Source organism: Gorilla gorilla, chromosome 3 (assembly GCF_029281585.2).
Source record: "Gorilla gorilla gorilla isolate KB3781 chromosome 3, NHGRI_mGorGor1-v2.1_pri, whole genome shotgun sequence".
NCBI lineage: Eukaryota > Metazoa > Chordata > Mammalia > Primates > Hominidae > Gorilla > Gorilla gorilla.
The window spans coordinates 144,802,793-144,819,971 of record NC_073227.2 but is presented as its reverse complement, the minus strand read 5'-3'; the positions used below and the strand labels follow the sequence as shown (position 1 = coordinate 144,819,971).

At 33.7% G+C, this 17,179-nt stretch overlaps 1 protein-coding gene across 1 annotated transcript in view; it reads left to right on the top strand.

Annotated features, from left to right (window-relative positions):
* Nucleotides 1-16,753, top strand: part of ANKRD50 (ankyrin repeat domain containing 50) — a 47,664-nt gene extending 30,911 nt beyond the window's left edge. Inside the window, exons 3-5 of the mRNA XM_004040370.5 lie at nucleotides 2,329-2,558; nucleotides 8,712-12,262; nucleotides 13,728-16,753. Of these exons, the coding sequence (XP_004040418.5) occupies nucleotides 2,329-2,558; nucleotides 8,712-12,259 (3,778 nt within the window). The 3' untranslated portion in view covers nucleotides 12,260-12,262; nucleotides 13,728-16,753. The remainder of the gene's footprint in view (nucleotides 1-2,328; nucleotides 2,559-8,711; nucleotides 12,263-13,727) is intronic.
* Nucleotides 16,754-17,179: the final 426 nt, after the last annotated feature.

The following is a 17,179-nucleotide window of genomic DNA, read 5'->3' as shown; positions in this document are numbered from 1 at the left end:
GAAGTACTTAAAGCATATAGAGCACTGAATTAAAGTTGGCAGTGATGGCCTTGGTGATAGTGGTAGTTCTGGATGGAGATTTTTTTTTCTAAGTTCTAAGCATTGGCCTCATATCTCACTCTTTCCTTCTAGACTTACCCTACATCAGATTTTCCTTCACATATACCAGTTACCTTTCTAAACTCCAATATAAACATATCAATTTTCTGCTTAAAATATTTCAGTGGCTTCTTAATACCCTTAGAGCAAAGCCCACAATTTATAATAATAGCCAGCATTTACTCATTTTCATGCTTCTCATAATTCTTTCTTCCATACTTCACTGGTCTTTCTCTTCTTTAAGCCTTTGCATGTGCTGTTGCCTCAACTAGATTTTCTTTCCTGTGTGTCCTCCCCTACCCCCAGCTATTTCTCCTGACTAAACTCCTTCTCCTGGCTCATTACCTTACCAACCTCAATTCCCAATTTCCCTGACCTCTCCCCCAGACTTTCCCTGTCAAAAGTAACTTAAGATGGCTTCCTGTGTGCTATATCTGAAGTGGTACTTATTATGTACATTATTCTAGTATATTGTGTTCTCTATATATTGTACTATATGACTGTGTTACTGATTTTTCATCAGCCATCTTTGTGCTCATAATGGACAAAATATATGTTTAAGATACAATAGAGTAGGTTTTCCCAAACTCAGCATGTTCCTTGCCAGGATTACCCCACCTTCCCTCTACCCTCCTGTAGCAGTATGATTGTTTCCTCAAAACTTAGTTCATCTTGAGCACCTAATATATGAATATTATTCTGACATTCTCTTCCTTCCCTGCCTACTGCACTTAAGTTGGTCATTTCTTTTTATCTTGTTAGTAATTTTACTGCTTTTTCTTATAGCACTGAGAACAGTGCATTGAAGTTAATTCATTTTCCATTCTAGCTTGCAACAATGTCAAGTCTTTAGGTTCTACTGTGGGCACTATGCTAGGTTCTAGGGGTATACTGATAAGTAAAACCAATTTAGTCTCTCTTGATGCTTACAGCTAAAGAAAAATTTTAAAAAGACACTACATAATTAAATATAAAATTGCAAATTTGTTAGTGGAGTGGAAAAGAACTACTGTATTTGACGTTATGGAAGCATGTAATAGGGATTTGACCTTGAGAAGGTTACTCTCAACTTAAAATTGAAGATAAACTACATGAAGAGAGACGGGAAGTGCATGCCAGGCAGAGGAAACTGCAAATGAAAAGGCCCACGTGTAATTGTGTCTCATGAAGTCATTGAAAGAAGGCTAGTCTGGCTGGAATAACATTTGAAGTGACCCTGGCTGCAGTAGAAACTCACAGGAGGTGAGCTGTTGGAGACATGTAGATTGTTAGGGTAGCCCAGGTAAAAGAGACGAAGAATTGAGGTAGGTTGGCCTACAGTGATGATGTTACAGGATATTTGAGATTTTTTAAAAAGAAATATTGATTCTTGCATGGTGATAAATTAGATCTTGGTGGCTATTATATTGAAAGACTAAGAAAACACACTTTTAGAACACATTATTTGTAAGTTTCTGGTGTGCATAACTGGATGGATTATGTCCTCTTCACTGTTGTATCTGCTCAGCACCTTATTGACCCCAGAGCACACATCAAGTAAATATTTGTTGAAAATGAATGAGCGTGTTGTATTTATGAAAAAGTTATATTCAACTGCAATATAAGTTACACACATAAGAAATGCATTAATTAATGGAGTAAAGCCTAATACTTTGTTCTTACTTTGAAGTTTGAAAATATGTCAAGTGGGATCTAGAATATAGTTCATCTTTGTACAGTCTTTTAAAATAAAATTTGTGGAAGACGAGCTTGTATAAACTGCAGTAATTTTGTGGGAAAATGGTGATAAAATACTTCTACTACAGAACTCTTGATATTTTGCTTTTTATTAAGGTGATCCCCAGAGTTTGTTTTGTTTTCCACTCTGCAACACATTTTAGCTTTGTCATAAGGAAATCACACTTTTTATCACTGACTCAAAACAATCAGAAAGGGAATATTGAAATATAGTTTTCTTCAGTTCTGAATGCCTTTGTTAATTATGCTGAATTACACACACCCACACACCCACATACTCTTGATTGTTCAAAATGCTGTAATTGGAAATACAAACTATTTGGGACCAATGTTGTACTTAAAGTAAGGAATTGAAACTTGTGTAATATTTTTTGTTCTAATACCTTATTTTATTCTTAAAGAATTTATAATTAATACTCTAATGTTTGAATAATAAATCTTAACATCATAGCCACTTAACATTCAAAATGCTCATGTGTATGTGTTTTACAGGTGTGTTCTACTCCCTCTTCTGGGAATGAAGCCTCCCCAGCAAAGCCTATACCTGCTTGTTGATTCTGTTGATGAAGGGTGTAACATTACTGAAGGTGAACAAACGTCTACCAGCTTATCCGGGACTGTTGCAGCACTTTTAGCTGGTCACCATGAGTTCTTTCCACCATGGCTATTGCTTCTCTGTTCTGCCCGAAAGCAGAGTAAGGCTGTCACTAAAATGTTTACTGGTAAGCATAATTACTTACTGCCATCCTTAAATGCTTTTCATTAATGAACTAGTTTCTTAGAGGAAAAAGTATGCAGTTGAACATCTGCGTGTTGCATTTGCTCCTTCTATCAGCTATTCTCAATTGTGCCTTTTGAAATTTATATAAAAAAGCCTTAGCATGTTTTTAAGATCATTTAAACATACCTTATTTTCAAGATTCTTTTCCTAAGTGCTTTAGTAACAGTTAGGAGTATCTCATGCCATATTTGCTGCTATACATCTTGGGGCTGCATTTGTTATGTTGTTGTATCATGATCAATTTAAACCTTTTTCTGATGTTTGAGATTACAGTCTATATAATATATAAAAGCACACTGTCAGAGTTTCTTTTTTTTTCTTTCTCTTACTTGTTTTACTTTTCTTTATTTGCTACCATAATAAAGTTGTGGTTACTCCTATTAGATTAACACACTCCTCTTTGTCTTGTGGGAAATAAAAGAAGTGTAAAACAAGGACATATCACAGGATATATAGTGTAATTGGAGATATATTAATTAAGTTAATGATTAATTAGCCATATAACTTTTGAGTAGTTCTATACATTTTACAGTATGTTGAAATCTTGTTAGTTTGTTAAAATAATTTTCTGTAAGCGGCTTTATTCCTTCTATCAGGTTGTCTGTCTTCAATTCCCTTGCTACTAAAGGCAGCACTTTTGGTTTCCACATATGGCATTCTTTCTTGTTGTTATTGATAAAAATATAGTTGGTAAAAGTTTAGTAATTTAAATAACAATAGCTAACACTTAACGTAGCATTTAGTATGTCAGGCATAGGTACAGTAGAAGCCCCTTTTGGTCTGTGTCACCGTTCCTTTCTTTTCCTCATTAGAGAAAACCAGTATTATTCACTTATTTTATATGCTTTCAGCTCATATTTTATATTATGTATGTTTATAGTTTACATAAATGAAACACTCCGTACACCATCTGAGCTTTTACCACTCACTAGCCATGTGACTTTACACAATTTATATTCTCTGTGCCTCTGTTTCCTTATCTATGAAATGGGGATTATAATATTACTTTTCTGATAGGATTTTTGTAAGGTTAAATGACAAATTACATATGAAGCACTTAGGACAATGCCTAATACATAGTAAGTGTTTCAGAAATATATCGTTGCTATTATTCTTATTATTTGATTCTCTTTTTTTAGCCAACAATATTTTTGAGCCATATTCATTATAAATCCATTTCATTGGTTTTAATTGGTAGATAGTACTCCTTCCCATCAATAAATCTCTTTTAATTTTTCCATTATCCTGTTCATGGACATTTAGATCATTTTCAGTTTTTTGCTGTTACAAAAAATGCTTCATGAACATATTTGTTCATGTATTCTTGTGCACATGTGCTGAAAGTTTACGTTATAAATCTAGACTTGTAATTGCTGGATTATAGAGTATGTACATTTTGAACTCCAGTTAAATTTACTTCTTTTTTTGGGATATTAATTATTAAATTGTTGGGCTGCATATAAACGTGACCACCTCTCTGTTCATGGTAGATGTGGAATTTTGAGGTAAAAATTTAAGGATATTGCTAAAGTTATTAATACATATTATCAAATTGCTTTCCAAAAGGATATATATCATTATATTCCTACCTGAAAGTGTTGGGTGGTTTCTTTTTACTTGCACCAGTATTGAATTATGTCTTTCTTTAATTTGTCAATGTGGTATGTGAAAAATACTCTATTATGTTTATTTGTACTTCTTGTTTACTGTTGAACCCCTTCTCCCTTATGCTTATTTCATCAATTTGCCTTTTTTCCATGAAATTCTGCTATCTGACCTTTGTGTTTTCATTGGGAAGTCAAAGTTATTTTCTTACTGATTTTCAGGGCTTGTATTTGATATTTTTTCAATTCTTTGCAACTATTTTCTTTAGCTTTTTTAAATTGTAATAATTATTTTGAAGTATATTATATGTAACCTCTAATGTATTGTGCTTTACTATTCTGTATTCTTAGTTTTACCTTTAATGATTTTGCCCATATACACTATTTTTTACTAAAAGGTATGAAATAAAGCTCTAACTTGAATAATCTGTAAAATCATAAATTTTCTCAGCAATTTATTGACTTCCTTTACAATTACTTGGTGATTTTTTTTCATCATACATTAAGTTTGGGTGTGTGTACATATAGATATGTCTGTGTACTATTACTCTATTTCTAAACTATTCATCTGCTCTTCTAAACTATCTGTCAGCATTATTATGCAAATAAAATGTTGGCTTAATTTTTGTAATTTTCTTGCACAATTACTTCCCAGCCCTCTTTGCCATCATTATTATTATTTTAAATTATATATTTTTACCTGTGCTCCTCTAGGTTGTAATAGCATATTTTAAATTATAACTGTCAGTGATATAAACCAAAAAATTATTAAGATTTTGATAAAATTGCAATTTAGATAAGAAAGAATTTGCTGTTTAAAATATGCTTTCTTTCTACTCATAAACATAGCATATCTGTGCATTTATTCAAGTTTCTCCTTAGATTTTCCAGTTTTCCTTCTATATGTCCTACACATATCTTTCTGGTCTTTGCTTACGTTTTAAGTTGAAATGTATGTGTTTTTAGTTGTATGCATTTGAAATTAAAATTGCAAGTGTATCATCATAGCCAGTAACATTAAGATCTTTACTATGTCTAAATTGGCTTCACCTACTCATATCTGAGAATTAAGCTTTTGGAAAGACAGTTTTTATAACTTTTCTGATGTATTCACTATACTGACCAGTAGCATTTTCATTAATGGCTTCAGATTAATCTAATGAAAATGACTTTGGCACTAAGCACAATTTTGACTACAACTAGGGTATTCTCATAGGCTGATCGTTGTTAGGCCTTGTTATGGGACTGAAAGAAATAGCAGCCTATTTCGAAACATTTTGTGCATAAAAAATTAACCCTCCAAGATTTTTAAAAGATTATTTATGTGTTTATTTTATCTGATTATAAAAGTAGTACAGGCTCCATTTAGAACATATTTTAAATGACAACATACACAAATATTACACCAGATAATAATAAGAGTGCTTAATTATTATTAACACGTTGTGTTAAATTCTGTATATGTTTCCCTTCCTAGTTGAGATCATGCTATATATCAATTTGATTTTCTGCTTTTTAAATTTAACATTGACAAACCTTTCAGTGTCACCATATTGTCTCTTTAATGACTATTTTAATGCCTACATATTTTATTTGTATATTAATATGCTGGCATTTGCTTAAACTTCTTGTTATATTTTTAGGTTTTATTTTCGTATTGCTTATCCTCATATATTCTTCATGATAATAAGTAATTTCAGTAAGCATCAATTTATAAATATTGGCACAGGTCTTCTCTTTCACTCTGTTTTCACCAGTACTGCGTAATGCGGTACCCTGAGAAATAATTCAAGCAAGGATAGAAAATAATAGAAATGTTTCAAGTAAGAATAGAAAAGTTCAAGTAAGAATAGAAAAGTTCAAGTAAGAATAGAAAAGAATAGAAAAATACTTCTATTCAAGTAAGAATAGAAAAGAAATAGGGAGGTAGGTGGTCCATCATTTCAGTAAGTCATGTTTTTATTCCCCTAGAAGTTTTGATTATTTTTCAGCCCTATCTTATGTTTAAAAGTGCTTTGATAGCTATATATTGTGTGTGTTCATAATAAGAGGATTACATGTGTATTAGTCAGAAGTTATAATTTTTAAAAGTAATTATTTTCAGTACCATAGCTCAAGATATTTAAGTTGTTGATTAATAGATATTCTTAGTTCTGTTTTAATGAACAGATAACTATTATAACCATCATTGGTAAAGAACATGATAATTTCTTCTATCTAAAATCCATATTATTAAGTATTTAGATTGGGGGGAGATTTAGTCTCTAAATTATAAATTCTCTGTAAGTTTTCTTTATGAAATTCTATACTTTCTTATAGAATTAATCCTATGTCCCTACTCCCTCCTCTTCATTCCCCTGTCAAACACTTGAGTTTTCTTTCACAGCTTTCTATTCTTGTTCCTATCTTAATGAAAAGAGCAAACTTCAAAGTCAAACAAAACAATCAAAATTTATCACTTTCTAGCTGTGTTACTGTGAGCAATTTATTTAGCCTTTCTGAGCTTTAGGTTCCTCATTTTTTAAAATAGAAATATTTATCTCCCAGGCTTAACAGACAAGGAAGTTTTATAAATAGTGAATACTTAAACTGCTACCTTAGTTGACTCTCAATAAATGTTGCTCTCCTTTATTCCTTTCTGTAGAACCCTACCTGTTACTGTGGAGATTCTGTCTTAATAATCTCAAGTTCCAATCATGACATCTTAGTTAATTAGGTTTTAATTTTAGATATTTATTCATAATGTATTATCTTTCATGTAAATCAAGTAGTGTAATATAAAGTATTACATTAAAGTAATGTAAAGTATTACATTGCTTCAGAAACTTTAAAACACTATATAATGTAAAATAGTATTATTTCTTAAGTAACTTATTTTATTAGCAATGTACTAGGTATTTCCCTTATCTAACTTAAATTTTAAAGTGAATTGATAAAGACAAAAGCAAATAGACACACAGAAAAAGATTTGGAGGCAAATCATCTCACATCACTGGTAAATATAGATTGCTGTAAATTTCTAGGTATGTTTTAAACCCTCCTTAGGTGAGCAGTGACTTTTTCACAATTGAAATTTATCTTTTGAAATTATTTCTGTTGAGGATTTAATAATCAATTGTGTGTGTATACGTATATATGTAAAATTAGATTCTATTTTTATATAGATTTAGGGCTATATGAATCTATATACAAAGGGCTATATTAGGACAACTGTTATTCATATTTTATTCTTGGTAGGTTTTTAATTTTTCAATAACTGTCCATTTTGTCTACATACTTAAAGCTTAGTATTACAAAATTGAGTTCATCAGCTTTTTCTCCAAACCTATTATTTGTCCTTCACTGGTCTCTTTTTCAGTCCTGTTGGCAGAGCCACAAGTTAGTGTCAGTTTTAACTCGTCCTTCTCTCTTTACTTCTCCACATTCACCAAACACTGTGTAATCTAGCTCTTATTAAAAATTCCCAAGTCCATCACGTTATTTTTGCTGCTGCTGCTGCAACTGCTGCCACCACCATGGCTGTTCAGGCTCATAGTGATTTTCATCTAGAGTGTATCACAGCCTCTTTAAAAATTGTTTTTCCTTTAGTCTTGACTTGCTCCAGTTCTTCTTTAGATGTTAGAATATTCCTTCAAAATGCAAATCTGGTCATGTTAGAGACTTGGTAAGTTCATTCACTTAGCAGTTTTTTGTTCTGTAAGATGAATACACAATTGTCTAATAAGTTCATATCTGTATATCATGATGTCATCTGCCTTTAGACAGTGAAATTATGGCTTCCTTTAAAGAACTTAAAATGAGTTTAAAATAGCTATAGCTAGTATATTTTAGGTTGGTTTAAATCTTATTATTTATTTTACAGTGCTGAAGTTTTTTGACCATAATTTAGCCAAAAAGTTGGATCTTAATTGGTTCAAGCTATTTATTGATGGTCTGAGATTTAGTTATTTTAGTTTGATAAAATGTACAGTAATGTAGTTTAAAGACAATGACTGGATATTCTAATTGGATGTAAATAGTCATAATTAAGGCTAGTGTATATTCAAGTGTATAGGTGAAAATATATAAATTATTTATATGGAAGAGATTTTGTAAAAAGAAACCTTACTTGTTATGTCTGCTGCAACTTTTCTTCCCAATCACTTGGGAGTTCAGATGATGTTAACTGGGTACTTTTATGGTTATGTAAGACTGTCTGCTTCTTAATTAGTATCTATTACAATGGAGCTGAGAGAGGCACCAAGCTACTAAAGGAATAAGTAGTTCGATTTGTAGGTAGGAAAATGAAATTTTTCTGCCATCAGTGTGTTTTTGCAGAAAGAAAAGAAAACTGATTTACATACTAATAGGTATTAATTGATCTGCTTATTAGTATTAATTTATTAATTGATTTATTTGTTTATTATATGTTGAAGACATTCTCTTTGAAGATATGGTACTTCTATAATCCTTTTCAACTGATTACATCTACTTTTTTATCTCTTCTTTAGGTTTTCGAAAAATAAGTTTAGATGACCTTCGGAAGGCATATATTGTCAAGGATGTTCAGCAGTACATTCTTCATCGTTTAGATCAAGAAGAAGCTTTGCGACAACACCTCACAAAAGAAACTGCAGAAATGTTAAATCAACTGCACATTAAAAGCAGTGGATGCTTTCTTTACCTAGAACGAGTTTTAGATGGAGTTGTAGAAAATTTTATTATGTTAAGAGAAATTCGTGACATCCCAGGAACTCTAAATGGTTTATATCTCTGGCTGTGCCAAAGACTTTTTGTAAGAAAACAATTTGCAAAGGTTCAGCCTATTTTGAATGTGATTCTTGCAGCCTGCCGACCTTTGACCATAACGGAATTATATCACGCAGTATGGACCAAAAACATGTCGTTAACTTTGGAAGATTTTCAACGCAAGTTAGATGTCCTCTCCAAACTTCTTGTTGATGGACTAGGAAATACAAAAATACTGTTTCATTATAGTTTTGCAGAGTGGCTTCTGGATGTGAAACACTGTACTCAGAAGTATTTATGTAATGCAGCAGAAGGACACAGAATGTTGGCTATGAGTTATACCTGTCAAGCCAAGAATTTAACACCATTGGAAGCACAAGAATTTGCATTGCACTTAATTAACTCAAACTTACAATTAGAGACAGCGGAGTTAGCTCTGTGGATGATATGGAATGGTACACCTGTCAGAGATTCCCTTTCTACTTTGATACCCAAGGAACAAGAAGTGCTACAGCTGTTGGTTAAAGCTGGGGCTCATGTCAACAGTGAAGACGATCGCACATCATGCATAGTTCGACAAGCCTTAGAAAGAGAGGATTCCATTCGGACATTATTAGATAATGGAGCTTCAGTAAATCAGTGTGATTCAAATGGGAGAACATTATTGGCTAATGCTGCATATAGTGGCAGTCTTGATGTAGTCAATTTACTTGTCTCTAGGGGAGCAGATTTAGAGATAGAAGATGCTCATGGACATACACCACTCACCCTAGCGGCTAGACAAGGACATACTAAGGTGGTTAATTGTTTGATTGGGTGTGGAGCAAATATTAATCATACTGATCAAGATGGTTGGACAGCATTAAGATCTGCTGCTTGGGGTGGCCATACTGAGGTAGTTTCTGCACTACTTTATGCTGGCGTAAAAGTGGATTGTGCAGATGCTGATAGCCGAACAGCTTTGAGAGCAGCAGCATGGGGAGGACACGAGGATATTGTACTGAATTTGCTACAACATGGCGCTGAAGTGAACAAAGCTGATAATGAAGGTAGAACTGCTTTGATAGCAGCAGCATACATGGGACATAGAGAGATTGTGGAACACCTACTGGACCATGGAGCAGAAGTAAATCATGAGGATGTTGATGGCAGGACTGCACTCTCTGTAGCTGCACTTTGTGTGCCTGCAAGTAAAGGGCACGCATCAGTTGTTAGCCTTTTAATTGATCGAGGTGCTGAAGTAGATCATTGTGATAAAGATGGCATGACTCCACTGCTGGTAGCTGCCTATGAAGGACATGTTGATGTGGTTGACTTGCTTCTAGAAGGGGGAGCAGATGTAGATCACACAGATAACAATGGCCGTACACCCCTCTTAGCAGCAGCTTCTATGGGTCATGCATCAGTTGTAAATACACTTTTGTTTTGGGGTGCAGCTGTGGATAGTATTGACAGTGAAGGTAGGACAGTCCTCAGTATAGCTTCAGCACAAGGAAATGTTGAGGTGGTACGTACTCTACTGGATAGAGGGTTAGATGAAAATCACAGAGATGATGCTGGATGGACACCTTTGCACATGGCAGCTTTTGAAGGGCACAGATTGATATGTGAAGCACTTATTGAACAAGGTGCTAGAACAAATGAGATTGACAATGATGGACGAATCCCTTTCATATTAGCTTCACAAGAGGGTCATTATGATTGTGTTCAAATATTACTGGAAAACAAATCCAACATTGATCAAAGAGGTTATGATGGAAGAAACGCACTGCGGGTTGCTGCATTAGAAGGGCACAGGGACATTGTTGAATTGCTTTTTAGCCATGGTGCTGATGTTAACTGCAAAGATGCTGATGGTCGGCCTACACTTTATATCTTGGCCTTAGAAAATCAGCTTACAATGGCCGAATATTTTTTAGAAAATGGTGCAAACGTAGAAGCAAGTGATGCTGAAGGAAGGACAGCACTTCATGTGTCTTGTTGGCAAGGCCATATGGAAATGGTGCAGGTCCTGATAGCATACCATGCTGACGTCAATGCTGCAGACAATGAAAAGCGCTCTGCTTTGCAGTCTGCAGCCTGGCAGGGCCATGTAAAAGTGGTTCAGCTTCTGATTGAGCATGGTGCTGTAGTTGACCATACATGTAACCAAGGTGCAACTGCACTCTGTATTGCAGCCCAGGAAGGGCACATTGATGTTGTGCAGGTCTTATTAGAGCATGGTGCTGATCCAAACCATGCTGATCAATTTGGACGCACTGCTATGCGTGTTGCAGCCAAAAATGGACATTCTCAGATAATTAAATTATTAGAAAAATACGGTGCATCTAGTTTGAATGGCTGTTCCCCATCTCCTGTTCACACAATGGAGCAAAAACCTCTACAGTCATTGTCTTCAAAAGTGCAGTCATTAACAATTAAATCAAATAGCTCTGGTAGTACTGGTGGAGGGGATATGCAGCCTTCGTTACGTGGTTTACCTAATGGGCCTGCTCATGCTTTTAGTTCTCCTTCAGAATCTCCAGATTCTACAGTTGACCGGCAGAAGTCATCACTGTCAAATAATTCCCTGAAAAGCTCAAAAAATTCATCTTTGAGAACTACTTCATCTACAGCAACGGCTCAAACAGTGCCAATTGATAGCTTTCATAACTTGTCATTTACAGAACAAATTCAGCAGCATTCATTGCCACGCAGTAGAAGTCGACAGTCAATTGTTTCCCCATCTTCCACAACACAGTCCTTAGGACAGAGTCATAATTCACCAAGTAGTGAATTTGAGTGGAGTCAAGTAAAGCCCAGTTTGAAGTCAACTAAAGCAAATAAAGGGGGGAAATCAGAAAATTCTGCCAAGTCTGGATCAGCTGGGAAAAAAGTGAAACAAAGTAATTCTTCACAGCCAAAGGTTTTAGAATATGAAATGACTCAGTTTGATAGAAGAGGACCTATAGCCAAATCCGGGACTGCTGCACCACCTAAACAAATGCCAGCAGAATCTCAATGCAAAATTATGATACCTTCAGCTCAGCAGGAAATTGGTCGATCTCAACAGCAGTTTCTTATTCACCAACAAAGTGGGGAACAGAAGAAGAGAAATGGAATAATGACAAATCCAAATTATCATCTTCAGAGCAACCAGGTTTTTCTTGGTAGGGTTTCAGTCCCACGAACAATGCAAGATAGAGGGCATCAGGAAGCGTTGGAGGGATACCCTTCCTCAGAGACAGAATTAAGCCTTAAACAAGCTCTGAAGCTTCAGATTGAAGGTTCTGACCCTAGCTTCAACTATAAAAAGGAAACACCATTATAAAAGGTAATATTTTGTCAACATAAAGAGTAAAAAACAAAAGTATAGTTCCCTCTACTTGGAATGCTCTTTTCCCTGATCACAAGGCCAATTCCCTCAGTTAATCTCTACTCAGATGTCATCTGGGCCAGACCTGCCTCATCACCCCTTTACATCAGAATCCTCCTGCCTCTAGCACTCCTTTCCCCCTTGCCTGCATTATGTTATCCAAAGCACTTACTATTTAAAATACTTCAGATGTTTTCTTTATTATTTTTCTCCTCTGAACTAAAAATACAACCTTTGTAAGGGTAAGGTTTTCTATCTGTTCACTACTGTATTTCATGTACTTGCAATAGTGCTTGGACCTATGGTAGTTTCCCAGTAAAAATTTGTTGAATAAGTGAATGAACTAATGAATGAATGAATGAATATACTACTTATGGATCCCAGATTAAGAATTCTTTCCTATTCAGTTATGTCCTCCTTTTAAAAGAATTTTGATGGTGTCAGAGGGAGGGGCTGTTTCAAACTCATCTTTTTGGTTTGAATGCAATAATGTCTCTAGCACATAGTAGATAGTAAATATTAATTTCATTCCTTTTCACTCAGAAAGAAGTCAAAAACTTAGAAGAAGGTAGTTTTTATGATGACAGATCTCTTGAGACTCTTCTAAGTAATGTTTTCACACATAAGGCATAGACGTGAAAAATGGTAAATGGATGTTTTTGCAGTATTGGTATTTAGGGCACTTTATACCTGGATAAAATAGTCATATTTGTTAAATAAAAATTTTTTTTCTCCTTCCTGTAACAAAGGATACTTCATTAATAATATAGGGGATGTTAGTGGGAAAATAGGTATGTAAGTTTTATATTTTAGATACTTTTTCAGAAGCACATTTCCTATATTGGAGATAAATCTGAAGATTTTATTAGGGGTCTTTCCTAGCTTACACTGCAGCTATATTTATCCCACTTTGCTTAATGATTTTTCTTCCTCTAACAAAATTATATATACTCTTTTTGCTGCTTCTGTCTTTGTAAATATATTTTAGGGATATAATAGGTGAAACACTATTATAGATAAGTTCCTCATATCTTCTAATAATAAACAGCCTTCAATGTGAATCTAGGGGTGACCAAATGTCATTCAAAAATAATTTGAATAAAGTACTTCATTCAGTCCCCAAATGCAATTCGTTTTTAAAATAATTAGTTCTGATGGTGCACCCTTTCAACTCTCATGATATCTGTTTTAAAGGCAAAATATAAATAAGTATTAAAAATGAAACACCAGAATTAAGGTAAACATTTTGTGGAATTTAAAAAGTGGCTTATAAGTTAAATAATAGTTAAGTCTGCTTTGTGCTTTGCATGGTAAATATATAGATAAAGATATATAGAGGTAAATGTATTATATAAAGTTTTAAAATGATATGTAGCTATATAATACAATGTAGAAAATAATTTTTTTTTAACTTTTGCATTAGTTTCCTATTCTGTGAAACAGAAGACATTGTGATGGAGTGGTTCTTCAGCTACTGGATGGAAACATATGCCTGTTGATGTGCTGAAAAAACAAAAAAAATGAAGAATGTGATCTCTGCAGTACAGTTACCTTAATTACTGTAATGTGCCTAAATAGTAAGGCTGCCTTCTCAATGTAACCCTCTGTGCTTAAAAAATTTCATTTTGTGTGCTTTGTATTCACTACACAGGAATAAGCACTTTTTAAAAATGCAGATACATACTGCAGTTCCCTGATAAAAGCTGAAAAGAAAATTTGAGTATTTTAAGTTAAGATGTGATAAAAAATGTGCATGTGCCATAATCAAATATATATGAAAAGGCAGTGTTCCTTGTATTTATTTTTTTTTCTTTTTGTGGCAAAAGAAACTTAAACATACTGTTTCAGTCACATTGCATTGTAGTGTATGGCCTGTTTCTTGTATCTTTAAAGACGTTGCTCAATAAAACAAATCTTGCAACTGTTCTATGTTCACTACACCTTCAGCATTGGATAAAAATCAGTTTCTATATAAATATCACATTGAAATGAAAAAATGATTTCTTGGCAGTTTAAAAAAAATATAATAGTTTAGGGAGCTGCTTTAAGTAGTTTAAATCTGGATTTTCCCAGTAGAATTCTTCTCATCTCTGGCTAAACATGTCAGAACAACCAACCAACCAGTCTATAGGCAGAACAAAGTCCTATTTCATCTGCTGGGATACAATTTCACCTTCCATTCACTTTGTCATTCCACCTCTAAGAAGACAGACTATCATTCCTGAGGCATGAAAATTCTCAGGGACAAAGCCATGCCTCAGTCACATGTGTGTGCAGAGAGAAATGCACCTGTCTATCTAAGGGTAGATTTTTGATCCCTGAATAATTCATTGACTAAACTGACCTCTTCCTCCTGGCTAAATAAATTAATTTTGCTGGCTTCTTTCTCAGCGGTTTCTATTTTGTAAATTGCTGCATGACCAAAATAGCCCCACTCAAAATCAATTGGATTAATTTTAATGGTTTGGTTGGATGAATATTCTGGATGAATATAAAATGTGCTGCCCTTCACAGATGACACCACTCACCTGTCAATCATAGCACATGTGTACTTTTTATTGTTACTTAATAGTGATGGATTTGCACTTTTCTATCCTCATACTCTTTCCTGTTTTCTTCTTTGTACAATTGCATGCAGGAGGGCTGGATGCCAGGGTTAAGAGAGAAATTCATGACAAGGAAGGTAAAATTGGTTCAAATGAGCATGTGTCCCACAGCCTTAGTCTCCTTACTCTTAAATCAGTGGAGCTGTAGCTTAGATGGGTCGTTTATATGTTGGAAAAGTTGTCATAACAGTTTAGAAGCCAAGGTTGTGGATTTGATCTTAGAATGGACCTGTTAATCTTATAGAACCCAGAAATTCTGTTCTTTTCATGTACTGTTGATAAGGAGGAATGAGGAAAGAGAATTTGGAGATTCAGCACAAAACCATTGCTACTTCTAGAACAAAATCTTTAGAATATGTCCTAATAACAAAGGTCAGTAATGTCATCTTCATATATGAAGGACACATGTGATACATTGTTCGTGGAAATAGAAATGTATAATTATGATAAATGTTTCACTTGAATCTTATTGTAAGGCTTTTCTTGCTTTTATTTTTTAAAGTCAGCAAAACTCATTTTGTCTGTCATCTATGAGTCATAGTGAGGACTACGAGATAAGTTGATAAGTTCAATTGATATTAAGGTGACATGGCAATATTAATAACTCAAATGTGAATGTTTCAAGTATTGAATTCTTGTCCCTATGGGACATTTATTAAATACACTTAATAGGACTCTTGCAAAGTAGCCTTAAAAGTGTTAATGAGTCTATTAATAAATATGAACACATACTATTATTAGAACCAACTTTACTCATATCTCAAATACAGTACATTTACATTACTGTAGAGGATGAAGCTCTAATTTCTATTACATGTATTTTTCTTTAGAAAGAGAACCCTGAAAGCTGCCAGTTTTTCTATTAACTTTGAATTATTGAAATTGTATTTATTTAATTTTATTGTTTTTACAAAATTGCACCTTGTGTCCAAAGGGCGAAGATATGACATTGCATAAGGGATTTATGTTTTTCAAAGAGCTAACTGTTTTCATATCCATACTATATACACTTGAAGCAATTGGTAGGAAGAGAACCTATTGGAAAAATACGATTTTCAAAAGTAAGTATTCCTCGTGATGTTTTTATGTAAATTATGTTTTGGAATAGAACATAAATGACTTTGAGTTAGGATAAGGATGATAGGATGGGTGCTGGAGATGCACTGCCTTGCTTATTTGTTTCTGTGGGGGATTTAATACTATAAATGAAAATGGCTTCTGCTCCATTAAAAAGTAAAAATTGTCCTCCAAATATAAAACTCCTTAATAGATATTTTTGAAATTAAAATCTTTAAATTTTATAAATCAGCTGTTGCCACTACACAACTATGATGGCATGTGCTTATAACATTTTTATAACATTCCGTCTGTGTCTATTCCCTAAATATCGTGAGTTTATAATAAGGAAAGTGATAAAAATACAGTAATGAAATAAAAATCTGAATGTTTCTAAGAAAGGTTTTGGAAGGAAAAATGACCTGAAATCAGTGTGTACTGCAAAGTACAGCCAATAATTTTTGTTCTTTGTTTTCACCACCACCCTCACTGGAATTCTCACCAAAAATAGTTTGATACTTAAAAAACAGAAGTAAATACTTTTCTCAATATTGTTTTGGCTATGCAAATATTTGTTTTGCTTAATGTCCTCCATTTACACTTCTCAGCAAATGTAGTTGCAAACAAATGCTTTCTTTTTATTTTTCCCTTGGTTTGAGGTATGTAAATAGCCTAAAATGTACATTGAATTTCACATTGTAAAAGTTTTATTTTATCCCTTGTATGATATTACTCAAAAAATCCCTGTGTATATGAAAGTGCATAATAAATATATTTGCTTTACAGAGAAGATCTTGTTTTAATTTTGTCCTTGAACGAGTAGGACATGCATGATATGCATATAGCATAAACAACTGTTAGTTGTTAACTTATTATCTTAAATAAATCCTGAGCAAATGAATTTGGAAACATTTTGCAAAGAAGAAAGTGAAATATAACACTGTCCAAAGGAAGGTAGAAAAACAGAAAGATTTAGTGTTTATGTCTTCCTAAGCCTTTTTAAAGACTTAATGTTCTTTTCCCCCCGTGACTGATTATATACTATATCACACCATGTCAGGTTTTGTGCCTCTGAGAATTGCAGTAATCCAATAAATTTTGTATATGTGTGCTCCTTGATCATCAGAATATTATGGCCATCTTATGGCGGATATTTTGGGAGTTTATTGCAAACATGGTCATTCATTTTCTAAATAAAATTTGTGTGTTTCTT